A 27,690-nucleotide genomic window follows, 5' to 3' on the forward strand; every position below is an offset into this window, starting at 1 on the left:
AGTTGAAATAAATGTAAAGGATATGTTTTGTAGACATTCATGGTTACCAGATGATTTATCCAAAGGACTTTGGTGATCCTCTGACTTTCTCCACTGCCACTATGAAGTTGACATTTTGTGTTTTTTTTATGTCTAAATCATTTTTGATGAATTGCCAGGACATTTGGTTTGCTACAGACATTCATTCTGTAATAACAAAAAGCTTCCTTAAACTTCCTTCTAGCACTCTCATCATGTAAACATTTCAACGTGTCCAATTCTTTGGTTGGTGACCAAATACTTTCAAAACGAATGCCCTTCCCATCAGCCTTATGTGCTAATTAGCATTTGAAACATTGCTTGTATCTACTGTTAGCTTAAACATTGTTTGCTTGTACTGGTTGAATCTGTTTGAAATAACTTTTCATTTTAGTAGCTGGCTTTAAAACTTGTTTTTAAGTCCAAACACAAAACAAATCACAGAGTTCAGGTAGTATTTAATTCATTTATCCTTTACCTTTTTGAAAATCAAAACGTAAAAGTTACACAGATATTGGTGATTCAACGATCAGAGATATCAATGTACATCATGGCCAAATTATATATTTCACACCATAAATACTCAAAGCACAGAAGCAGGAAATCAGTCCCCTGCCCCTGTCTGCAATTTGTCATCAAGGGACCAATTCTGACACATAAAAACACATACCCGCTTAGTAGCCAACATGGGTGTCAAACCCACTGATGGCCAAGTTGTGTGGTCAACGTGAAGCATGCTTTACCTTTACAAACAGATCTATGAAGAATGAGTGGGAAAAGAAGATCAGTAAATATACATTACAAATATTTTGGCAGGAGCACTGAGGGGAACAGGTTTTGGATGGAAACGGGTGGCTCAGTTATGTCACAGACGTGTGAGTGTTGAATCAGAGAAATATTGACAATATGATAATGAGGTAGTAGTCAGCGGAGCGCTGCATACTTTATTTTCAATGGTATTTCGGCAACCTACTGTACTGACGCTGATATATTTACACACTTAGACACAGTTTGTAATGTAAGACATGTTCTTTTTTTACTTAACGCAGTGCCATATTGCAAGGTAAAAAGAAAGAAAGGGAGATGAGAGAACTCCCGTTAAAATTATTCTTTTGGCTGATCATCTTGGGCCACTACAAAATTCTAGTTGTAAAGATTTTCTGCAAAAGTTTTCATTTATATTGCACTTTTATTGAAACAAGCACAAAAGTATTTTATCAGTGGAGCAAATCAAATATAGTTATTCTGCTGTACAGTTTACATGTTTCTGATCCGAGGGATTTAGAATATGTCACTTAATAAGCAACAGATTCTGCCAAGTCCAAGTAAAAGCATGCTTTTAGCATGGTTCCAGTCAGAATTGGTCCCTGTTGCATTGCACAACAGTAAAATCAGGTTATATTGCCACCCTCTACTGTGGAGCTTTTGAGCTGGACGGCAGCTGGTTCAAGTTGGGGTGATTGGGTGCTGGAGTGGATCTTCTTCCTGCATTACGTGGCCAATCAGGCTGCTATATAAAAGGAATGCCGGCCACTAGATCAGTGCTGGCCATTGATATCCCAAGCATGGCGGCAACTCTACCCTACTGCAATGTCAGGGATTCCTTTGATCACAGTATCATATTATTGTGACAGTGCCACAATTTATCACATAAAATCCTTCAGTAGTATAAGCATTCACCTCCAGCACATTCTCTCTCATATTGAGACGAGAGGCATGGCCCTGCTGGACTGGACTCCAGCATTACTCACACCCAGTGGAACGGACTAAACACAGGGAGAAGGGAGGCCCAGATCTCCCCCCCACCGCGGATCACACCTTGTACTGACACACTGTTGGGTTGCTGTTACCCTTAGGAGCGTGCTGACACTTTGTTTTCTTGCATAGCTATTCACATGTGCGTGCTCAGGCATCCGGACGTCTCCTCGCAGATGCCTGCCTGCCTCTTGGCCGGGTGGAGGAGTGTTACTCTGCACTGGCTGGTGTGTCAACATGAGGTCAAGAAGAAGTGTGTCTACAGTACGGCCGCGCAGACAACAACCTCCCGCTGGGGTTAAAAATAAACCCAGTGTGAAATGCCACCACTCCCGCTCTGCACCTGCCATTTACCTCTGTTTGGTCGGAGCTCTATAAATGCTGGCACAGCTATTAAAAGACGAGAGGTGTCTAAAATGGTGAGAGCAGATGCTGGGCACCTTGCTCCTTGTGTGTGGGATGACTCTGCCACGGGCTTAAAGGGGCCCAAAATAGAGCGGTTGACATATGGGCCTCTGATTGTTTGAACAAGGAATCTCCTGGACTTCTGCCAGTCGGCATAAATCCTTTGATACTGCCACACCAAACACGCTGATCATCTTTCACCTAGCCCGAATCAGGTCATCTATTTGCATGCCAAGTGGCAATTTCCATGGGCTTAAACAATGACCAAATTTGGGGTTCAATGGGTTACGTGACACAAGCCGCTACAAGGGTAGGAGGAACACTAGTGTGCAGCGGTGTGTCCCACTGGTGGGACTGAGATACACAGGCATGGTATAGGAACAGCAGCATTGAAAAGCACGTGAACACATGAAAGATAGGAGGTTAAGCCTGACTTCTCCACAGCTCCCTTTATTGCTGAGTTAATACAGAATAAGACGACTAATTGTACCTGCCTATGCTAGTTAGGTTAAACATGGGACCAGCAAGTCTTCCAGTATGAGACAGATCCACACAGATCACACGGCTCTGGAGAGGTATATCCAAGGACATTTAAACTGATAAGAGTTCACATTTAGGTAACCATTTTAATTCTTTTTTTTAATCCCAGGAGAACTAGAGAAAATGGCAACCAAGTTCACCAGACTTTAAACTGTACACTCAGTCTTCCATTAATAAATATATACACGTCCTGGTCAAGTCCAGGAAAAGAAATCACAACTGAGACAAGTGAGTCTGTTTATGGTTGTTGACACCTCCGCTGTCTTCAGATCAACTTAAGGAACTTTTAGTTCTCCGGAAAGAAAACCTTCTTGTTCTCAAGAACTGGCAACTACTTATTCTGAAGATGCTGAGGGGCAGAGGGGTCCTTCATCATATACAGCATGACCACTGACAATTAACAAAAACCAACAAAAAGTATTACTGTACATAGTATTTCTTATATATTTTAAATTAATCTGCATCATTTTTATATTTATACTAATAACCAAGTTTTGCATTTTTTTTCTTTAGTGTCCCAGGGTTCCAGGGGGAGGGATGAGAGAAGGTCAGTCTCTCTGCTGCTGAGCACAGTCAGTGGGGGTCTCCTTCTCCTGGGGACCCTCAGCCTTGGTTCAAGTCACTTTCTGTATCGCTAACGCAGCCCTCTGCTGTCGCCGTGGCACACCAGCCTCCCTCCGATCAGACCTTGGCCTCCGATCAGACCTTGGCCTCCAGCATCTCCAGGAACAGTTTGTGCATGGGCACCTTCCCCTGCACTTTGATGCTGTAAAAGTGCTGCACCGCCTTGGTGGCCGTCTGCCGCAGCAGAGGGAGGGTCATGAGCAGTTTGCCGGCCCGCCGAGGGTCCTCCGGGTGCTGGGCTCCCTCGTAGTCCTGCAGGGCCTCGTGCAGGGCGTCCTGCAGCTTCTGCACCGCCTCCATGTCCTCTATGTGCATGGAGTCTGACGGGACAAGAAGAGAAAGGAGCATGAAGATTGATGGCATTTTTTGAAATTTGACAAGAGGAGAAAAGTAACCTGTAGTGTTGTTTGCACTTGGAGACACTGGTAATATAACAAGAATGATAGTAAATGGATTTTTCTAAAAATTAAATCTCATGATTGATCTTTACAGCTCTGTCCGAAGCAGTAAGATAGGGAACACATTATCAGTATAACTCACACCGTGACAAGATAAAGAATAGATCATAAAAAAGAATTTAACAACATCTGCTTTATTTCTTTATTTAGTCTTGGGAGGACTGGGTGGGATATTCATACGGCCCTTGACCAGCGAGACTGAAAATCAATGTTATCCTGCAGTAACAATGGCATGAATAGCACCCAATCTGTTCTGAGCGAGTACACATTAAACACCCCACTGTTCCAAAGGACAGATTGTTTACGGACAAAAAACAACAAGGAAAAGAAAGGGGCTCCATTAGAGAATTGGACGCTATAAACAAGCGTGAGATGAATGCAACACTTCCTTTCAATTAATTTCCTTTCCTTTCCCTCAAAGGAGTTTTGGACCATCAGAGTAGAGGGAAAACAAATACTAATGGGTTTGTTTCGCAGCTAGATGCAAGAACAAAATCAGCCATCTAAATATAGCACTGAAGAAATTGCAAATATTTGTTTCCCTGTAGATGCTTCTTTATTATTTGTCTATATTATGTCTAGCTTCTACTGAACAAAGACTGTGCCTCTGATATTTAGACAGTCCCAGAACCCCCTCACCTCGAGGCCAGTTTTAGAGCGGTCTATAGTTTCAGTCTGGCTTCTCTCCGGTGTTCTTTGCTCCTATAACGTTTCGCTACACTGCCACCGTTTTTTACTGATCCTACTGTACATCATGTTACAGCTTTCCTCTCATTCTCGCCTTTGTCTTTCTATCTCGCAGCCTCTCTCAGGGACAGTCAGGGGTCGCACTTTCTCTCACTGGTTAACCGGTGTCTGGCACTCCGGTGGCGGCATGTCATTGGCTGCCTGACTCGTTTCACCTTGGCGGTGCATATTTTACCACACGGGACAATAAAAAGGCAAAACAGATTTCAGACTTCGCCCCAAATTCATTGACTGGAACAACTGTATTCCCAAGACCTTGAGACATTTCTCACCCTGACGGTTTTCAAATCCACAGTGGTAAAATGAAGTAGGTCGTTTTGTAAAGTGAATGCGGGAGGGGAGGGTGGGGGGAAGCTGGAAGAACAAAAGGCAAAATAGAAGAAAAAAAAATGACATAATTATCTCTTGTTCCTGTCACAGAGGCTGGATTCACAACCTAACAAGCTGCATTTTTTACAAATCAAACTCCTCTATTTTCCACACGCACAAACACGTTTAAGCAATAAACCTGATTTGAACCTATTATAATTGAATGTTTTGCAGCGAGGGGGAAATAAAAAGGAGAAAATAAAAAGAGTGATGGAGACATCTCAACAGATGGGCAGGAAAGGAGGGCAGGAGACATGCCTTGGAGGAGGGGCAGACTTAAAAAAAAAAACAACTTTGAAGAAACAATTTCCTCGCAATCCATCAGTGAGCCCACGTCGATCCGATTGATAAACTGCTAATTACAAAATCAATCGCTATGAATTTTCACAGCTGTCAGAGCAGGGGGGCTCCCGGGAGAGCGATCTCCCAGAGACCTTGTTCTAACATTCGGGACACCCTCCTCCTCCTCCTCGACCCCCATCTCTCCTCTCTCCCACACCCCACCTCCCCACTAAAGCTCTGTTGTCTGAAAGCAAAGGCTCACCATCAGCATTTTCATTTTTCAGCCCCGGACAAAACAAGGGGAAGCGGCCCAGTGACCCAGCGTGCATTGATCAGAGCGGGACAGGTCCTGCCTCCTCAAAAGGAGCCTGTCAATAGCGCTGTGCCGTCCTCGCATTCGAACAAACGAGACCCATCACTGCCTGATACTCATTCCATTCGACTTAACACATTTTATTGACAGCCCCTGTGCTCCTAATGAAATGCTAAATGTATCTCCCGTGGCTGCTGTGCCCTGCAGCTACTGTTATGGAGATAGAAAAAGAGAGGGGCGAGGGAGTGCTCGAGAAATACCACAACACGGAAGGTGTTCAATTAAAAAAAAAAAAATCCCTTCTCCATCCCTCTTTCCCGTACAATGCCCTTATCTGCTCTCCATCTCTCCATCTCACGCTCTAAACTAAAGGTTACCCTGAAAAACTCCTGAAAAACTAAGAAATGTCATTTCTGAATCTGTGTTAGACAATACTTTAGCGTCCCTGGATATTCCACTGAGTGTGCATTACTCAAAGGTCCAGTCAGGAAAAATGTGAATGCATGTGTCTAGATGTTATTAAGTTATTATTAGATATCGATTAGAAAATGATACACATGCATATTAATTATACTGTTATTTCAGCGTAAGCGTTTTCATTTATTTATTTGCATTTATCTTTATTTTCAGATAAAGAAAATCTACAACATTTTAATCTTCCCCAGTTTTGTGTTATATTCAACCTAAGGCAATAATGCTTTTGCAATGCGATTTAAAAAAATCAAGCAGGAATAATAAGATATTTTTAAAACAAAAATGATGTTAATCCTCTAAAAGTAATTTTAAATCATGAATGTTATACATTATAATCACATGTATTTATATAGAGCATATGATTGTAAGATGATTTCCTATTTTAAAACAATTATTTTGTTATTATGATTTACTATCATGCTTTGAAATACTTTTTGTTATAATGCAAGTGCTTTATAAATTAAATTGAACAAATAATACCTCTTTTTATTAAGATCACCCACTCATTTTGGTAATGCTTGTTTCAAACGTAGTTTTAATTCAAAGAAAAATCCTGACGCCTAAGTGGGTGCGCGCAGAAGGCCCCTCACCTGAGTTGGCGAGAGCGATTGCCTTGAGGGTGACAAACTCCTCCTTCTCCACTTTGAGCTTCTTGTATTTGCGCACGAGCTGCAGGATGGAGACGTAGAGGTCGAGCAGCCCCGTCAGCCGCGAGTGCTCCTCGTCCATGATGTAGTCCTCCGCGTACACCAGCTCGTCCTCGTACGGCAGCGAGCGGAACACGATGCTGAGGATGAGGATCTCCATCCAGGCGCTCTGCAGCAAACTCATCTGGTCTCCCAGAGAGAGGGAGGAGAAGCCTGGAGGGACGGAGAAGGAAACTGTATGAGGGACAGGAGGACATCATGGGAAATACAAGTCGAGAGTTGGAAGAAAGTTAAAGTATTTCAAAGTTGACACTTGATCAGTAAACCAGACACGACTTGTCAAGCCCTGGTAGCTTGGAGTACATGCCGAGGCACATGTTAGCGAGCGGTGTTTAATTTTAAATGCACGGTGGAAGGTCCTCTTTGAAGCCGGTGTCAGAGCACTTGAGAGGGCTTTACTGTAAGTGAGGACAGTAAATCGGTGCAAAGGTCCAGGAGACACAAAGCCAGGTGGTTACCCCTTGTATCCTGTCACACCTCTATTGGTGTGTGGGGGATTAGCACTGAGACACATTCTCATTGGAGGGGTTGAGGACATGACATGCACTGTGTCGCAGGAGGAGGTGTCGAGGGGGACAGACACACAAACTTGTGTCAACGAGGAAAACAAAACTGACACATGTGCACCCGCGGATCATGACACCCATACGTATGCACATAAATCCATACACATACCCAGAGCACAGGGGTCACATGGTTCAAGCCCGACCTGAAGACCTGCTTTAAACCCAGAGCCTCATTCTCCAACGGCAGCTGGATGAGCTGAAATTGGCTCGGCCGCATCAAACCACTGTCATTTCCCCTTCAACACCTCTACATATGCTCAGAATAGAACATTAAATACAACGGCTAGATCCCCGAAAGATGAGCTGTGAGAAACTCAAACTAATTAAAACGGGTGAAGGTAAAAAGAGAAAGGAAGAGAGAGTGAGGAGCAGATAGCCAGATAACCATCCCATCCCTTTTTCCTTCGTACTTCCCTTCAGCTGTCAATAAACCCTGCACTCTCTCCCCTCCATCCCCCATCTCCCCTCCTCCTGCCTGCAGGCGGCTCATTCTGACAGCATATTAGGCTCTTCAGCTCCGCCCCTGATTAATATGATTGCTTTTACAAGTTGCTGTTGCCACGCTACCTGCCACAGTGTGATTAAGAGGCGATAGATTACAGTATTGACCAGGGCTTCACCGCACCTATTCCCCAAGTTTTCTCTTAAATATAAATGATCTCACTGGGGGTGCAGCCACCAGCCTGATGTTTATCTGCTGCTGCCAGGACACACACACACACATGTGCAGGTGGAGAAGAACAAGAGGCATGATGAGGAAGCGTGAGAGAAAAAGAAACGGGACGGGAAGAGAGAAAGAGACAGGTGGAGAGAAAAGAAGAGCCAGGGAGAGTAGTACCTGAGTGTTCAATTTCCCTTATCGTGGTGATGACCACTGCAGGGGAAGAGCTGGAGGATACATTAATTAACAGATTGTGATCAGAATGTGAGGGCCTTCACATTTTGAAGGGGAATCAATAGTCAGTAGAATAGAGTGCTAACAGAAAGGTGCTGCTGCCTGGCCGCTCTGGTCAGAGGTCTGAAGAGCCCAAATTAGACCCAACAAAGCAAACTGCCGAAAGCACTCAAAACACTCGGCTATTATCGTCGGAGGCAATAAGCCATATTTTGAAAAGGCCTGTGCCATTACACGTATCCGGTCTGCCTCTTAAAATCTTTTGTTGTGTTATTTCCTTGTCTGCATACGTAGCCATTAAGTTGTACAGACGGTGGACTGGCCGGAGGGAGATTGTCATGCAAGCGTGGACGTGGTCTTGATTGCCGCATCAGGTTGGCATCACAATCACAGACAAGGCTTTGTCTAGCCTTTTAATGCCAAGGAGGGCTGAAGCGGAACTAAAGCGCTGCTCCCAATGTGACAGCCCGTGTGAAGGCCTTGTTCAGGGTTTGTCGGAGAGGCTTTAGAGTTGTTCTGATACAGCAGACACCTCTCAGCCATATGCACACATGCAGCCCAGCAGCCTGCAATTACCTTTGACGCTAAAAGTCCTTGAATTTAATCCAGTGTTGTGAGATCGAGAGGTGGTGTTTTTCCCCTGCTCCATCCCCTCTCTTCAGAGCCTAAATTATCGCTCCAAATGGGATCTCGTGTCGTTGCCTCGCCTTTTTCCACTCAATTTAATCGAGTAATGAAGTGACTTCCCGACTCCGCAGGTCACACGGCGCTCCGGCCGCCGCACTCTGAAGGTGGCCCGGTTAAGTGCCGTCGGAGTGGGTGATTTCCTCTAATGAAATATCAATATTTACATCTTCATTTCCAGCCCACTGCCTTGGCGGGGTTTGACCAAACATGACACAATATTGACCAAATCAGAGAGGCCTGTCTGCGCGCTTGAAGGGCCTTTTCCACTCCACTGCTGAGTGCTCCAGCAGATTTCTGTCTGGAAATCTTTATGGCAGGTATACAGAGATAATGACCGTGCAGCGCTTTTCTTTGTTCACTTTGACTTAAGCACCCTGCTCATATAGCGATCATATGCGTCAAATGGATTTTCACTTTCAAAATGGTTAGATGTGACATATTGTATCCTGCATGGCCACGGCTGGAATTCAGCTCAATCTACAAAAAGGGGACAAATATAAATGTAGGCAAAAGAAACTACACTACAAAGCAGCCCAAATGACCACTAACTCCATCAATCATAGCTCAAAGGCTGAAACAAGACCGCTAAAGACCAACAAGCCAAAACCATCACCTCTCCCTTTATCTCCCCAAAAGCACTCGGCTGTGGGCAGGAGGGAGCAGCCCAAACCCGCAGACGGCTGCTTGAAACCCCCTCGCAGAGATTAATCTGAACACCGTTTCATCTGCCAGAGCACAGGACGGTCCAAAATGAAATGCTGTAGATTTCTGTTGAGCTAGAGTTCATATTCTATTAATTTATTATTGTTTCCCTCTCCCCGAGGGCCATTAGCGCGGGTAATAAAAAGAGATGTAATTACGAGCCACGGTGGCCCCCTCCAGCTGCAGCCCCCTCGTAACTCACCCTCAATCAGACAACAGAGCAGACAGAGGGAGGGAGGGAGAGAAAAGGAAGGGAAAAAATGGTGAGAGAAATGGAGGATAAAAGAGAGGAGAAGATATGGGCCAGAGAGGAGGGAGATAAGGGAGAGGGAAAGAAAGCTGCAGCAGGCGGCGAAAAGGACCGGGGCATGAGAGGGAGAGGAAGAGGGAGATAGAAAGGGAGTCATTCTGAGCCGGACAGCAGCTGATCTATCATGGCGAGCTATCAGAAGGACAAGCAGGCCCTGAAGACTTCTGCCCAGCGGCAAGCTCACCTCAGCCAAGTCAAGTGCTCTCTGGGCTCCAGTCGGAGTCAAACTGCCCCTAACAGGGCCCCAGAGGTCCAGCACGGCTTTTTTATCAAACCTCAAAACTCTGAGCTGAATGATCATGCTGCCATAAGCTTATTTGATAGAAAAGCGTTTTTTTTTTAAAAAGAGGACAAAGAGAAAATGTATGCACCTTTTGATTGTTATAGATTCATCTGATGTGGCAGAGTGACACACTAAGGTGTACCATGTGTCACCAATGCAGGATTGAGGGGCAATTTTGAGCAGCTTTATTGTGTGTGTGTGTGTGTGTGTGTGGTGTGTGTGTGTGTGTGTGTGTGTGTGTGTGTGTGTGTGTGTGTGGTGTGTGTGTGTGTGTGTGTGGTGTGTGTGTGTGTGTGTGTGTGTGTGTGTGTGTGTGTGTGTGTGTGTGTGTGTGTGTGTGTGTGTGTGTGTGTGTGTGTGTGTGTGTGTGTGTGTGTGTGTGTGTGTGTGTGTGTGTGCCAACCAACCATGATTCTTCTTGAATTTACATGACAGCGTCAGGAGAACCCAATCAATAGCAGCTTGGTAGTAAATTGCTGTGCTTGACATAAATAATTTGACCTGCAGTCCAGCCACATGCACAACACACACAGCTCAGCTTGCTGCGAGCCTCCCTGGACACTGATTTGATGACTCAAAGGCTGTTTTCATACAGAAGAGATCATGTCGATACACACTAAAAAAAGAAGTGGATGACTGAACATGTATCTTGTCTTTTTTTCTTAGCAGCTCTAGCCCTGACTTTCAGGAGCGTCCGCTATCTGCCTTCTTTCAGAGTGATAACCAGCCCATTATCCCGTGGTAAGTAGCTGGGGAATGGGCGATTTGACCAGTAGCCTGTGAACGTTATGAGGTTGAAGAACGTTAAATACAGTAATCCCCTTGTTTTAATCTTCACCCCATGACCTGCTGACCCTAACAGAGAGGTCCTTAGCCCTCCCTAGGGTCCCACTGCCCAACACTGACGTTACATATCTCTGTTAAGCCCCAAAGACCAGGACGAATCAGGCTTTAATCATTGCTATAATTACACATAATTTATCTCCTCCGCCGTCAAGCAACATTGCTTAATGAGGGATGGCGCTCTGCAGACAATCACTTAAAGGCACCAGTAAAGAAGATTTCATACAAAGCACTATGTAGAACATTTTACCTACAGTTCTACAGTTTCAGATTTTACGCAGATTCAACTTGGTGACATTGTGAACAGTGCGCATAATTGGGATGCTGGATGTACCTGCTCATGTGTCACAGTAGCTAAACAAATCCCTCCCCCACCCTGCCTGGCAGATGTCCCTTTCCTGGCCCTGCAGACTCCTGACTGCCTGTCTGCCTCCAAAACGCCCCCATCTCAATCTCCCCGCAGCTTTTCCGCCTTCCTCTCGCTCTCCTGCCGGGGTTCAGGCCTCAGCATCCACCTGATTGCTCAATCTATCTTTATCTCTTGTGTTGAAGCCTACGTCAGAGGGTAAATTGAATATACTAAGAGCTGTCTGTTGGTGTCTATATTTAATAAAGTGCACTGATGAGGTGCTGATTTATTGCCGGGCAGTATTCACACTCTATTACAAGGAGATTACGCAGCTTGAGTGGGATCAGGCTGGCAACACAGTAAGTAGATTTCACAATTTAATGGCAAAGAGAAAACAGGAGCCCAGAGGGGGCTGGAGTAGGGTGGGCTGATGGGTGGGTGGGTGATTACGGTGGAGGGTTGAGCTGACACAAACACGACAACATACAAGAGGCGCGATCCCTTTTTAACATCGCTGCCTCCATGCTAACAACTAACCCGCCAGGCGGCTGTCTGTCAAATCAGAGCTGATGAGCTGGAATCCAATAAAGCCCAGATGATGAATATTCCCAAAACACCAGTAATGAAAAAAACAATGCCAACAAGACAATTCCATTAGATTAATCTGGTCTGAATCTAATACCGAAAAATGCACACAACGAAGATGTTTATTATTTTAAAAGTAGCATTCAAGAGAATCAAATGAATGTTAAGCCTTTAAACGCTGTTTTAATATATTACATGTTAGGGGTACATGCCAGTGCAAAAATGTTTTTTTATTGTGTATGAGCAAAGCAGCAGCAGCAGAAAGTCAATGTTTGCTTGGCCCTTTAGCCTTCCGAGAATTCCTCACTGAAAACACTGCGGCCTAGGAAGCACCAAACAACCAGTACCTGTTCAGAATGCAGGGCCGTTTTTACATATAAACACATGACATTCCCACTGCGGGTAGGAAGCAATGTGGGGTGGCATGAGGGGTCAAGCTGGTATTCCGTCACTCCTGAAGAAGGCAACAATGTCAAGGTGATAAACAGGTCCACGTGTACTGAAGCTGTCAGTATACATCCCTAAACCTCGGGTACGGAGTGAAATGGCGCTTTACGGTATGGGAGGGGGCCAGGGGGGTGGACCGCTATGTGTGTCAAAGGTTGTTAGCACCTTAGGAGCAACAAACCATCTGTCAGCATCCCCCTAACACTGCTCCTAATGACCCTACCCCCCCCCCCAGGCAACAGCCGTGTTAGACTCTGCTTCATGCGGCTATTTGGAGCAGTGACACTAGTGTCCAAAAGCTCCGCAGTGATTATCAATTAATCAAAGGCAGATTCAGAATGAGGGCAAGACTGCAGTCTGGCACTGGCAGACCTGTGAAAAGACTCTAGATATGTGACACCAGCCTTTCAATATCTCCCTTATTGAACTGAGATAACAAGTCCACCTGATCGGATTGATTGTTTCATCTGAAATCGTAGACTAAAAACCTGTAAAACCTGAAAGCACGTCATGTTTGCCAATGGACCTTTCATGGTGTGCTAAATAGAGCAGGGATGACATTGGACCCCGTCAGGCAAAGATACCATCTACACTAATGATGGCGCTTTGATATCCTCCGATTGCCCTCCAATTAAAACTCAATAGGCCCACTCTACTCCACATTATGCCACTTTTCAAACGCCTTTTCAAATGTTAGCCTGAGAATAGAAGGAATTAAAAATCAATCGAGAGAAGGTAAGTGCCAATTTTCGCGACATTTAAATTGTTACATTTGGACTTTAGTTATTGGCCCATCTGTCAATGGCCTAATCAATGTGGTCTACTTCATAATGAACTGTTAATCTTTTTAATTCCATTGCCTTAGGCTGCAAAAATCTATCAGAATGCAATCAGCACTTTCTTCCCCTCTTGTTCCTTTCTTGTCCCGGAGCAGAGGGAGGGAGAGATGTGGTAGGAGCCGAGCATGGTAGGCTGCCCTGGGGTGCCGTTGTTGCGTGGAGTGTTAGTGCATGGAGTCTCACTCAACCAGTGAACCGTCTCTGATCAGGTTCAGCCATGTACAACTCAATTATCCAGCCATTTCATGGCCAGAGGACACCCACTGTCCTAATACAGACACCACCAGAGGGACGGACACAGGACGAGCACTCGGCTAAAGTCTTTATTTAGTCAAATAGATATATATTTTATTATCTAAAAATATGTTTGATTTTCAATAAAAGATAATAAATATATCTGAAAAAAACGACAACATAACAATTCATTTGGCTGTATGTATTTATACAGAGGCAGATAATCTACTTAAAGTCTCCCATCTCCCAGGTGCTGCACGCACTGTCCCAGGTACCCGCTCAGACACTGAGGATTACTGCGTCAGGTTTTGGGTTAAATGATCATTATTGACGCAGTTGGACTGACAAATCCTCTGAAACAATCTGTGCGGCAAATCTCATTACCATTCAGAATCTATCCTCTGTACAATATGTGCTGGTGTAATCTGATTAGCAGAGCTTCAACACTATGACTCAAAAATCCCAGATAGACTGCCCTCATATGCACTTTAAAACCTGAGTGAAAGTACTTATTGTATTTGTATTATTATGAAGTACAACCACGTTTTTCTGTGGAGGCTATATTAAGTACACCTTGGCCTCAAATGACCTGTGAAAAATGTAGTATTTTTTTCCACAGTAAAATATAAAAGACCCTCTCAATGTATGTTTTACTGAGTGAAGCCACCATGCTGCAGTATCTGTACTCCGCAGCCAGCACAGGAATGTTGATGTTTCTGTGCTTTGTCTATGACGTTGGTGTACGTTTTTGGTCACGACGATGAGAGTGTGTTATAGGGTCAGTTGTGATCCAGTCCTGTCTAAGCTCCTTGTTAAACTCTCAGTGTGCTGACCATGCAGGGCCCGTCGGGAGTGATCCAAACAGTTTAGAAGTGTAAGGGGCCGGGACTAAGGCCATGGGCTGGCAGCATATCCATCTCTAATCTCCTTACTATCAGATGTGTACCTGATTAATACCTCTCCTTCTGAGAAGATCTCTAATACCTTTTCAGTACAAAATGAACCTGCCGGAGTCAGCTGGAGTCCACTTCACATCACTGAAACTAAATGAACCGTCTTAATCTATGAATTGGGATTTAAATGTATCTGCTGAATTAACTGATATGATTCAATCCACACACTTTTATGTGTGTGTGAGGCAGACCGTGTGTGTGTCAGTGCTGTAGTGATGTCACACATTTCCTGCATGCTGACAGCTCCGTGCCTGTCCAAGTTATGCTGATGAGAAGAAGAGGTTATGGAGGTGCCGCTGAGGGACACATTCATTTAGTTTGTTACCCCTCCATGCCTACAGCGCTGTAATGTTATAGAGTTATGGGGGTCAAGCTCAAGATCAAGGAGAATCTGCCTCGGTTGCAAAAAAAAAAATAGAGCGGCTAAACTATGTGTTCTCTGTCAAAATCAGAGGAAAACTCTCGAAGGAAGCAAAATCTCTGCTGACGTGAGGTGCTGTATCCTTAATTCAATGGCCTCTTATAACCTAACACCTCGTCTATCAGAATGTCTATGGGGCAAGGAAGAAACATGATTATGCCCATCAATAATTCAATGCGTGTGTGCTTGCACTTGTGTGCATTCGTGTGCGTGTGTGCGATATGATGTCTTGTTTGGTTGAGCAGGTCCCCAACTTTGTTATAAATCTCCCTGGTGATTACAACATGCATTGGCACTGGGTGTGTGTGTGTGTGTGTGTGTGTCCCCCTCACCGTTCAAAGCAGTGGTTTTAGATGCACTCTATTGATTTGTTTCTTGCGCAGCTTTGTCCGTTTTGCAGCCGCTCCGTCCTCCACACACCCGGAGGCTGTGTGAGCTGCTGCCATTAATTACCTCCGTGTGTGGGTAAACATGTTTATTCATACAGAGAGAGTTAAAAGTGAGAAAATAAGATAAAAAGGAAGCAGAAATCATTTGTTTTATACCTGGGATGTGCTTGGCCCAGCCGATGATGACCACCAGCTCACGGTCAGCCAGGTCGCACAGCGTGGTCAGAGCCTTGATGTCGCTCTCCGGCATGGTGGGGTCAGGCATGGCATAGATCTTCTCTGGCTCCGCCACCAACAGGTGAGACACTATCTTTGTGACTGAGGATAGAGGAGGGGGGGATGTCAAAGCAAAGCAGAAGTCAAAGGTTGTATCACTGTAAAGCTCAGCGAGGCATGAAGATGCACTGCCCTGATAAACATCTGTGAAAATGTAACAGGCAGTCGAATGGTGGTGGTCGAATGGTCACTTTCACAGATTCTTTCTCTGTCCCATTATGCAAACTAATGGATGGAGCTTGAATGTGAAAAGTAAAATGTAAGGCACTGAAAGCTCTTATCCCTACAGAATGCATGCGAGTGGATGAAAATGTATATGTGAAAATGTAAGAGTCCTCTAGCACTCTGTTCTTAAATATCCTCTACTCAGAGATTAATCAAAAAACAGAACATAAATATATCTGGCCTATTTTTATGACCAATGATTCCTTAATTGCCCGAACATGGCAGAAACAGGAACTTGAAACTGGGCTAGAATATCAGATTTACATGCAGGTGCAGGACAGAGACAATGGGAAAGTGATGGATCAGTACTCACGAGGCTTTTTGGTGGGAGGGGGCAGCGTCAAGCCCAGGTAGGGGTTGTTTTCTGCATCCAACCTCCGCTTGTACTTCTGTCTTCCCCCGCGCACGCGGTCCAGACGAACCCCTTGGGTCAGAAACAACAAAAGGGACATGAGATTAAGAGAGTGTCGTTTTTCCACAATGCATTTTAGGGGAATTCAAATACATGATAATCAAATAGGTCAAAAATGGGTAATACATGCATTGGCTAAATCCATGTTTTACAACAAAGAACAAAAGTGTAGGGTGATGATCAGAGAGGACACCCTAACATATTCTGTATTAGATCATGTGTTAAAGTGGTACTGTAAAAGGTGTGTGTGTGTGTGTGTGTGTGTGTGTGTGTGTGTGTGTGTGTGTGTGTGTGTGTGTGTGTGTGTGTGTGTGTGTGTGTGTGTGTGTGTGTGTGTGTGTGTGTGTGTGTGTTGGTGTGTGTGTGTGTTGGTGTGTGTGGTGTGTGTGTGTGTGTGTGTGTGTGTGTGTGTGTGTGTGTGTGTGTGTGTGTGTGTGTGTGTGTGTGTGTGTTGTGTGTGTGTGTGTGTCAGAGGCACGGCTGCCTTCCCATATGTGGTCCATGCCTGGCTGGTCTACTGTGACACAGCTGAGCCCAGAGCAGGTCTAAACATATGAATATTTAACGCAGGGTCAATGATCTCACAGACTGGCCCTCTAATTATTTAGCTTTTGGGGTGAGGCAGACTGCATACTAATTAGCTGCCAGCTAACATGCTCGCGTGGGTGTGTGTGAGCTCAGGTGTGCGCTCTTTGGTATCCAGAAAAAGAAACTTAAACCAGCCTACAAGCAAAGACACGTTCCCGCACACACTGTACAAAACATCCACTGTCATACTGCAGATAGATAACTAGGTATTGCCTTCCCATAAAAGACCCTTATTTCACCCCTCTTTCACTGGAGTAGCACTGAGGCCTTATCACCCCCAGCCACACCTAGGGGGCCAGGTTGCACACTGATACTGTAAATGTCAAGCCGGCCTCATCATAACATAAGTTATTTATTATCTCATTATTTGATAAGAATGTTTCCATTTGGATGTCTTTTCTATTCTATTAATTTTCAACATAGTTAAAATATTTCATCTATGCTGTTGTATTTATTTAATACCACCGGGCAGGTATTTGGTTATTTAATGCGAGTGCATGCAAACATTTATATCCTGCATCCCTATATTTGGAGCAGCGTGTCACGCAGACTAAATATCCCTGATATCTTAATCCTGTCAAGAGGGAGAATCCCTTCAATTTACGTTGTGTGCATAATGTAACCAACCCCCAAACAAATGTAATACTAAAGGGTGGATGAGAGAAGGCTCAATGAAATGCTTGCGGTGGAGGAGGAGTTAATTTGTCAGTCGCCCGCGTCCTCTGAGCGAACAACACCCGCAGCCAGAGCACTTCCTTGATGATTTCATCACTTTATAACATGGAGGACGGTGTCAAACCTGGGCATTGTGTGGCCCCTGCAAATGAGCCTAATACAATTTACCCATCAGCAAGTGCTCTTGGAGGGGATGAGTTTGGATATGTCCCATGCACGGTGATTGGAGGTCGGGTGGAAAATCAGATAATGCAAGATAGAAGGTGGCCTTCATTTAACAAAGAGGAATTCAACGGTGGATTTATGCAAAAATATCTTCTTGATTTTTGCCGCTTATCTTTTGTGGCCATAGCCTCGTCACACTCGCATTGAATGCATGGTGAGAGGTCCAGTAAACGGTAATATCATGCGACTGTAGAATAGAGATTTCTTCTACTTATATAAATTATTTGATTCCCTAGAAACACAAATCTGATTAGAATTGTCTTTCAATTTCCTGACACTGACAACCCACTAACCTAATTACCCCAATTCCCAACAGAGCCTCTTACTTCCCAGCAAGCACCAGGGAATCATCTGCTGGCAACTACTGTACCTGCGCTTTACACACACTCGTACACATTTTCCTTTTTATGTGCAACATATAAAGAACGTTTGTGTTTTTTCTGTGAAGGTGTCTTGAGAAAAGTCTTCAAAGACCCTCTACTTGCAGCTCAAATTGTTCAGACTTTCTAGTTTCTACAGTTTCTTCCGGCTCCACCAATGAGCTGAGCAATGAGTTGGCTGCTTTCTGCTCTCCATGATCCTCTCTGCCGGTTGAGTCATGTGGCTGTGTAAAGCCAGCCATGGAGGTAGATGGGTGCCTCTTTTAATTAGAACAGTCCTGGCCATAATTAACAGATGCTGACAGGAATTAAAGCTCGGCAATAACCTGTCTCATTTTACTGTCCAACAGGGCCAGATACAGTCCGAGAAGAAGACAGAGTGATTAAAAGCAGCTAGACGGATTCATTCACTGTGGTCGGGACTTTATTGGGGCCTTCGTGAGGTTCATATGTCCCTTTGGTGGCACCAGCAGCTTCAGTCTCTGACCGCTCTGTTGTGTTCCCTCCAAAGTAAACAGTAGGAGCGTTATAAATGTGTGAAAAGAGTTGAGCACTGCCTCATCCAGAGACATCTCACTGTTTTATGGCCCACCACAGTGCAGTGAGTGTAGCAGCGGGTGATCTCGGGTATCATCTCTTCAAAGCAGGGTGCAGGGTGCAGGGGGAGAGGGCTTTTGGCCGAGGCGGCTGGCATTTGTGCACGGATTAGCGCAGGCCTCCGGGGTGGGGGCTGAGGCCAGCTGACCTGGGGCTCTTCTTTCTCTCCAAAAACAATAATAATCCCCTTCCGAGTACACTCCTACAAAAGGGCCTGTCTTCACTCACTTTGTGCGGCCGGCCGTGCTAGGGGCCCTTATTTTGAGTCCCTCACCTGTTCCGAGTGTCTCTCCCTGGGGACAGTGTCAGGATGTCTGGGATGGTTGGCAATGCCAAGGGGGGCTTAGGCGGACCCTATTTTAGCTGGGAAAATCAGAAGGCCACATGGTAAGGCATGGTGAACCTTGCCTTTCAAGGAAGCCGCCGCACTAAACTGCCGTCAGCACTTTTTCAAAGGACCCCTGTTGCCAGCTTTGCATGCTTGTAAGTGTGTTGCAGCATTTTTAATCACGAGTGGTGATGAGCAAGGGTAGAGGAAAGATTGTCACGCATTGCCCTCCTCCCCTTCTGCTGACCCCGGGGGCTGCCATACTGACACCCCTTGTCAAAGAGTCCATTTACAGGTTAGCTTCAATATCCCCAGTGAGCTGAAATCCCTGCTTGCTCTGCTAATTGAAAACACTAAATGGTACTTAAACTATATTTTAGATTAATCTGAATTACAGCATTGAAAACAAATTGAATACAAAAAAATGTTGGTGAGCTTTCTCCCCCGCTCTTTTTTCTTCTGTTGCTTACTTTAGTATGCCAATAATACATATTGGACGCAGACTGCATTTGTCTTACTAGTCTTGAACACATGGGGACATGTACGTGTCTTGTATTTCAGGCACTATACATGTGAGGTGGTTTGTGTGTATGTTCTGTATGTTGCTATGACGGGGCTATTGTGGGATGTGGTTGTCCTTTGCGTGCCAGTCTGCTGAACGATGAGAGGTGTATATAGTATATCAGCCGAGCCACACTTTGGTCCTTTGTTCGGCCAATGTTCACGACTGTCCTCTTACAGTGAGACAGGATACTTCTACTTTAAAGCTTAGTGCTGTCACACAGTGAGGACTATGTAACAAGTACTATTGTCTTGGCTCAACGCTGCAGATCAAAATATATAGAACTTCACAGAATTATTTTCTCTGCACTTGTGTGTACATGTATGTGTGGAGGGATCTGTCAGTTTAAAGGATGGAGAAAGGAAGTCAGTGAAGAGAGCAACTGCCACTGAATGATGTCAATGTAATCTCTCAATAGCATCTCGTCTTCTCTCTCGCTCTAAGCTCTGATCCGTTTCCATTGATCAGAGGAAAAACCTGTTGCCACTGACATTTGATTATTCTATTGATCACTTCCTCCTTTATACAGTCAAGGGAAAGTACAGCGACACAGGGTTTAAGCAGCTCTCCTGTAATCGGACTTCTAATCTTCAAAGACCATTTTCCCAACACCTATCACCACTTTGAGATATGAATGCTACAGCTTATACGCTTGTGCGGTAGATATTAAAGAACTTTTACTACTGAGAATATAAACAGAAATATCTAACTTTCTAAGAAGACTTCTAGTATTCTTACTTATCCAGAGACAGTGATGGATTTAAATGTCTGTTCTCATTGGGTGGCAGCAGTGTACTTTGTTGGAGCTGTAAAGTTATAATTAGTAGATTTTCCATTGAGACACAATGTGACCTTTCTGCAGTAATGAAAGTAAGTGGCAACCTCAGTCACATGAGCGGTGACCATCTCCACACCCCGGGCCTGAGCACGGCGTTGAGCTGATGGCTTCATAGAGCTTACAGTGGACAGAGACCCTGTGCCTCTTTCCATTTCGTCTTGGTGACGCTTTTAAGTGCCTGGCCTCAAGGCAGAGCTATCGTGGAAAAAAATGCACCCCACATCTCTCTGTTAATCATGATAGATGTGTTGTTTTTGTGATAATATTTTGAAGGAAAACGTTTTTTATGGCTTTTTATTTGACTATCTATGACGATAACACCTGAGCAAGACTTCAATCAGCCTGTGATAATAGTTGCCGTGTGGTGATGACATCCACTGTTTAAAAGATGAGGGTCATTCTTATTCTGGGAATGTGCTGAATACACAGAAGTGTGCAGCATGAGAAGCTCGGGCTTAGCCGAAGTCTGCATATTTGAGTTTTACACTCTTTTTACTCCGACTTGACACTGGTCATTCATTTATAGCCACGGCTACATATTTTTGTAGTCTCTTATTCTCCAAGATGATATATTGGCATACATTTTTCATCAGATAGTAATGCGATTACTCTGTCTTTCTGGCACTGAGGCTTTATCTGGCTGCATGCAGTCCGGGGATTCTGTTACTGTGTGGAGATCCATACGGGCTACGACTCTGGCTTCAGGTGGCGACCGGATGCATCTATAAATCCTGCTCTCCGATGAATAATGGAATGAATAATGGTGTGATATATATACACTGCACAGAGTCTGACAGAGGACTTAAAAGTGGAAGTTTGCACAGTTTCATTCATCAGAGCGACTATCTGGCAGTATTTATACCACTGTATAAACATGAGGGACAGTCGTACTTAAGTGCTACCTGACCTGCACTCATCAGCACTCGAAGAAAACATGTTTCCTTACAGAGCCCCTGAGCTACTCCCAGAGGAGGCTTGAATAAATATAACACCGCCACTTCACCCCGAGCCACATATCTTTCATTATTCATTTGTCTGGCTCTTTTGGACCAACAAGTGAGAAAGAGAGAGGCAGGTGAGAATGCATCGGCTAATGTCAATGCAAGGGGGAGATCGGATAGGTGCCTCCCCAAGGAAGAGCAACCAAGTCAAGTCCTGGGGTCTCAGGGGGATCACTCAGGGCCACAGAGGGGGGGGCGGGGAACCCAGCCAGACAAATCCATCGGAAGCATGTTTAATCGTCACTGAATTCCCTGCTGGCGTGACTTTAAAAAGCCATCCGCAGGAAGAGAGCTGAGATGTTCGGAAAACATTTAGTGGATCAATAAGCCGGGGAGAGCTGAGGCTGTGCCCAGTGTGTGCTCAGGGACCTGGCCAGAGCCTTCCCAGGCGGAATACTGTTACATTTCTATTACTCAGACGGCAGGATCAACCTATTCAGCATATTTCTGTCCCCGGCTCAACTGCACATTATTTACTGCTGTGTAGGTAGGGGGAGGACAGGGGGAGGCTGGGAACTGTTGTCCAAGCCTGACTGTTGTATGCAGCTCTCGCTCTGGGCTTGTAGATGAGAAATACTGTGGGACTCATTGCTGAAGCATTCTGGGACTTCATTAAACACGTACCATGAGAGCTAATATGTGATAATGTAATGTTCCACTAGCAGCTCCTTTATCAGATCAATGGTGGTTTCTTTATTTGCATGAATCTTATGTAAACATTATAAACTAAGATAGCTGGAGTGTGTGTATTTGTGGGTGTAAGAATAATAAAAATGCTCTTACTCTTCTTACCTTCTTTGAGCATCCCCACTTTGAGGCATTTCATGAAGCGACAAGCCTGACATGACTTGCGTCTCCGTTTTGTGATCTCACACTCATTTGTGGCAGGACAGCTGTATTCTATGTTACCTGAGGAGAACGAGGAGAAGACCATGTTAACACAAACACAATCAAGGTTTATACAGGGCCTATTAATTCTCATTTTTAACTTAATGATTGTGAACAAATTAACAGAATGGGTAGAATATGAGGTGAGCAGTAATGTACACAAATGACCTGGTTGTTTTATAACAAGACAAAATAATAGTTTTTTATGTTTTCTGAAATGTTATATGCTCATCTGAATACAGATCTGGGGAAAAAAAACGTGAACATTGGATGAAGCCTGGTTCAAAGTGATTGATTTTGTTGATATAGTAGAGTTAAAGTACATTTTATAAGGGTAATTTTGACTAAATTATTTAAAAAACAGTAAAACAATCGATTTTCTTTTTTTTAGGAATACATATTGCATAAATTAGGCTATGAATGACATTATAATATAGATAAGAATGGAACTGGAATGTTTGGTGTATGTTAGTGCTATTGAAGTGGAGATTTCTGGCTCTGATAATTAGAAAAAAAGAAACTTAAAATGCCAAACATTTTGCAAGATACTTTAGAAAAATAGGGTTAAGATTCAAATAAAATATATGATCAGGAATCTTCAACAGTTGATTACTTACACAAAGGCAAACACATTTTTTAATTACAAGTTCTCTGAAATGTTATGTTTAAACATGCAAATGAGGCATGATCTAACGTTAACTTAATTCATTAAAAAATGAAATGTGTCATTTGGATTTTTTTTTCCCACTGTAATGGAAGCAAAATAGCCTCACAAAATGGACCAGTGTATAACAAGTGTAGTGTGTCGCACCTAAAGAGAACCTAATGGTAAACAGGTTGTTGCTACTGATGTAATAAACACCAGTGTGGACTCTATGCTCTACAATAAATCATCTTTTGCCAACCAGGCATGGGCACTTGTTACCATATGGATTCCTATAGGATCCGTTTCTGTGGTGCAGGTGGCTCAGGTGTTCTCCTGTGAGGGCAGAGCCTTGCAGCACTGAGGGTCCCGGCAGCAGGAGGAGCTGGAGTAAGAGGTACAGGGGGGATGTGGGGGTGGAGGTAAAGCTACAACAGTCCTTTAGGACCCATCAGTAGACGCCACCCAGGTCCAACACTAAATTGGCCTCATTAATTCTGTTCGTGTCCCCTCCGGGCCCCGGGCCGTGTCCCCCGCGCTCAGAGGGGCCTGCCACCGCCTCAATAGCAGGCAAGAGAGCCAGACACGCTGCCCCTGACCACTTTACATAATACTCCAGCAGACCCAAACCTGTTGTTACCACTGTTGCCATTGTTGACTATTTACATAGTGTACAGGCAAGAGGCCTTATGCATTATTCAACTGCAGCGTCTGATTCCAGGACGGAGCAATGAAAAAGAGTTTCACTGCTGCACAATAAAGGAGCCGGCTCTGCTCTACTCTAGCATTAGCGATAGGAAGGGCAGCATATATGAGGCAATGCCTCCGCTTCTGTCTGATTCCCTACATTTTACTGTATTCAAGGGTTTTCAATAAAGGGTTTCAATATAATGGTTGCCTCAGCCTAGGAATTTGAATTATCCTCGTTTTGAATGGGCTTTCAGCTTTAAAGCGTTTGACATTGGGATTTTTCTAAACTTTTCTTTTAACCTGGGGTTTATGTCTTTGTCAGTATAGTAAAAGAAATGGTTGAGTAAAACTCTAATTTAATGATCATGATAACCTTTCTTATCCACTAAAATACATGCCAGTAACAATGTCAGCAAATACACTTTCAGTTAAAAGTAGTAAATATACTCATGTTGTACAGCAACGCTTTTACAGATGAAGCTTTTTTAAATTGGGCAGGGGCCGATCAGGATTGCAGCTGCTCTCAGCTCTGACCCTCATTCTGTATTTCCTGTACAGAGTAACAGAAAGCTGTGTAATATTCCACAGGCGTTCCTCCACTAGCCCCTCCAACATCCTTTGACAACTTATGCAATTATGTTAACATTATTGGACAGATCAAGTGGAGGGTCCCAAGATGTTATAAATAATTAGAAATTCCTCCTTATATCTGGGTTAGAAAATCATTATGCTAATTCTCCTCATCTCTTTGGGATTGGGGTAAATAAAGGTGTGAGGGAAGGCGGCTGATGAGCTCTGATTGTCTTTCCTCTGTCTGTTTTCTCTGTTGTCATAGCAGACCCAGACCATAATAATCCTATCCATTTCCCATATGCTGGGAGGAGGCAATCAGTGCCACCCTGCGCTGGAATCAACTCTTGGAGGTCTTTTTAGTTTGCGTTCCCATTATACACTAACCAATCAGCAATTTGCAGGGACTAAATGCATAAAAGAAACATTTTGATTGCAAATCTGAAAAATCTTTACTTCTCACTTTGCTGTGTCGCAGGTTTGCTTTCGCCGCCTAACCCGGCACAGTTAACCCCGAGTGTCCCCGAGGACTCTTTGTTTATGGGGGTATTTTTCTCCCCCTCTCTCCTCCCCACCCAGTCTCAGGGGTCCCAGGGACACGTGCTGAAACCACACCTGGCGGTTAACTAAGAGTTAGCGCTTTATTATCTCACACTCCAGAAACAAACACACGCTCACACACTGCTGTGCTACCGTGTCCACCTGTCCTGTAAAGTCCCCCGTGCGTCAGATGCTCTGTGAGAGGGGGCTTCTCGTAGCTCAATGCAGAGCGAAGGCTGGATTAACTCATTTCTCATCCCTACGTTGGGTTTATATTTAGGAGAGGTTTCAGTATCAGTATTTGAAGTCCCATTTCAAAACCAGCCTGACGTCTTTTAGCTGAGCTAAATTACAATAAGCTCCGACCCCTTTGGGAATACTTATTTAATTTCATAGTGATATAAGTCAAATATAAAGTCAAATGTTTATATTCAAATGGATAGGGCATTCTTTATAGATCAGAACTTGTTAAGAATATATTTGATTTAAGAAATGATTGAATCTCTCATGCTGGTAAATGTTTGTTTTTATCAGTAATGTTTGTAACCAGGGGTAAGCCTTTTCATTCAAATTCATTATGCTAAAATATTCATTTACACTATTTGTAAAAATATATCTATAATTTAGGGTTTAGATTTCATCTTGGTTATAACTGTGACATAATAACAAATGCAAATATAGATATTTATGTTAAAGCATTTCACTTTTACTTCCAACATAATTGGCATTATTACTGTAAGATATAGACGTTATTGTGTCTTTCTTGTTTTTGTGTCGATTAATGTTTCTTTTTTCATAGCAATCTTTAGTTTGTTGACACTCATGTTCCACTCAATGAATGATTAAACATGTTTTACCTGAATACAACTGAACCAATGAATGTAACATAATGGTTACAGGATTGACCAGAATGACTCAATATGAACAGTAGTTAAACAAAGTGTCTGATTCAGTTGGGAATTTGTGTTTTCAGTAGTTTAAAAAAAGTCAAATGCTTTGCAATAACCTTGTCAGTCAGACATGATGTCTGGAAATCATGGCTTTAGAGTAAAAGCATGGCCAGTTTCACTTTCAGAAATGAAGCATACTGGCAGGAACCCCTTTAACCCCGGGGCCATGCTCTGGTTTATCTGTCTTTAGAGAGGTTATGGTATGTTACCAATAACATTACAGAGTGAAGGGAGAAGAAAAGATTTCCCCCCTTCTTCTCTTGATAAGTATCTGTCTCAATCTATTTTATGGCTTTTCAGGACCCATGCCAGGGCACAGAGGGGAAAGTCAGGTCTTGTAAGCAAATTACAGTAAAATGGCAGGTATTTCTCATCAAAATCTAAACTGACTTTTACAGGCTTACTGTCAAGGTCTATTACTTCATATAAAAAGGGGGCCACTGAGTTCAGTCGGTTTTCAAGCAATTTTACACTTGGGTTCAAAATGGGAAGAAAACAGGGTTCAATAAGAGATTTATGTTTTTGATCGGTGGGGCAGTGGGGTTCAGAAATGGCGGGATGATTAGGGAGCAATGAGAACAGCCGTATTTCTGGGATGGATGGAGATTTAGGTTGACATTAATTTGGGACTGGCCTTGACTAATGTAACTATCTGCACGTAAGAGTTCAAGGGGCTTTTCACTGGATGAATAGGTGACAGAAGATGGATTCTTCTTCCGCTCTTGTAAGGAAAAGTAAAGGCATAAGCTAAAGAAGTTAAGCTGGAGCAAGAAATTGAGCAAGAATAGTAATATACTCTGTGTATACTGTAAATGCCTTCATTTGCAAAATAATATTTTAAACAACTAAAATGAAAGAGTATATACGCAGAGCTGCAAGGTGAGCACAAGGTGATAAAGAAACTGTCATGTACATGGTTAATGTTAACTTAGCTTGTTGTTTGCCCTAAGTGCTATAGAACAATGTGATAAAGGGCTGGAAAAGACAGCTCCTTTGTTTCGCTCTCATTAGAGAGGGCCGTCTCACACTCCACCCTTGACTGCCTCGTTATTCCTTTAATTAATCAGTTCTCATCAACGGCACCCTATCATTCTTTCAAGGGCTCTACATCCCGCTTTTTACCGCCTCCATTTTCCTCCGGCAGTCCTGCATGTGTTTCTTTTATCATTTCGGAAAGGCTTACTCCTCCCCCAAAAAGTCCCTGCGTCCTCCTGCCTCCTCTGCCTGGGACCCCTGTCTGATTATTATGCCATTAAGCTTCTCCTCCTCTCCTCTGAAAGAGCAGCAGGGTCCCTCTCCAATCTAAAGAAGTCCTGGGTTTTTTCCCCCTCCTTTCCCTGAAATTACCCGGCGACGCGTGCCTGAGTTTCTAATTGGCATGCCCGTCCCTGGAGACGGCCCCCTCCCTTCTTCCTAATGAAAAGCCTCGGCCTTAATTACACTTTCCAAACGCTGATTGTTATTGACAAAACTCCTGTGGCTCGGACAAACGACGGCAGATTAGCTCCATTACAGGCAGCCCTCCAAGAAGAGAAAGAGAGGGATTTCAAATCGACAATGCAAAGTGAGCGGGGAAAAAAGAGGAGCTTTCAATTTTTGTCCATGTACCTTCCTCTTAATTGTTTGGGCCGTTGCTCCACTTAAGACGTCTCTTTCTTCCCCGATGCCTTTTTCTGTTCCATTGTGTTGCTGTCTATGTACTTTTAGTGAGGGGACAAAAGCCTAGTTATGTTACTTGAGAAAAAATGTTCATCTTTTGTCAATAGACAGGATTGCTGATGGCAGCATGGGTAAACATGAGGATTTGGCGTAATGCTTTTGTTTGCCTGCTAAAGGTACATAGACTGTCTAAAGCTGATAGGGCTGTAAGGTCCAAAATCAACAACCAGACAGGCAGCTGGATTCTCATAGTGCCGGCAATCATTTTATTGTTGAAAATGAATAGAAAGCCATTGATATACCATGTCATTTAGTTTAGAGATCAGACTATTCCACTCTTAATTATTTCATTTCACCATACTCCAACCGTTTGGCTCATTTTACCTATTTCCTCCACTATATCTGTTGCTCTACTAAGCCGGCAGGGCTTAGACCTGGACAGCTGTGC

At 43.9% G+C, this 27,690-nt stretch overlaps 1 protein-coding gene across 7 annotated transcripts in view; it reads right to left on the reverse strand.

Moving 5' to 3' along the window:
- Positions 1-577: 577 nt before the first annotated feature.
- The window catches only part of esrrb (estrogen-related receptor beta), a 44,844-nt gene continuing 17,731 nt past the window's right edge, over positions 578-27,690 (reverse strand). For 6 of the 7 annotated variants that reach the window (XM_034221907.1, XM_034221905.1, XM_034221906.1 and 3 more), the window contains 5 exons: positions 22,086-22,211; positions 16,010-16,120; positions 15,352-15,513; positions 6,576-6,845; positions 578-3,662 (listed from right to left, as the gene is read on the reverse strand). In XM_034221907.1, the coding sequence (XP_034077798.1) occupies positions 3,418-3,662; positions 6,576-6,845; positions 15,352-15,513; positions 16,010-16,120; positions 22,086-22,211 (914 nt within the window). In that variant the 3' untranslated portion in view covers positions 578-3,417. The remainder of the gene's footprint in view (positions 3,663-6,575; positions 6,846-15,351; positions 15,514-16,009; positions 16,121-22,085; positions 22,212-27,690) is intronic. The other variant, XM_034221902.1, reaches the window with a different exon arrangement.

This window comes from Gymnodraco acuticeps, unplaced genomic scaffold (genome assembly GCF_902827175.1).
Source record: "Gymnodraco acuticeps unplaced genomic scaffold, fGymAcu1.1, whole genome shotgun sequence".
Taxonomy (NCBI): domain Eukaryota; kingdom Metazoa; phylum Chordata; class Actinopteri; order Perciformes; family Bathydraconidae; genus Gymnodraco; species Gymnodraco acuticeps.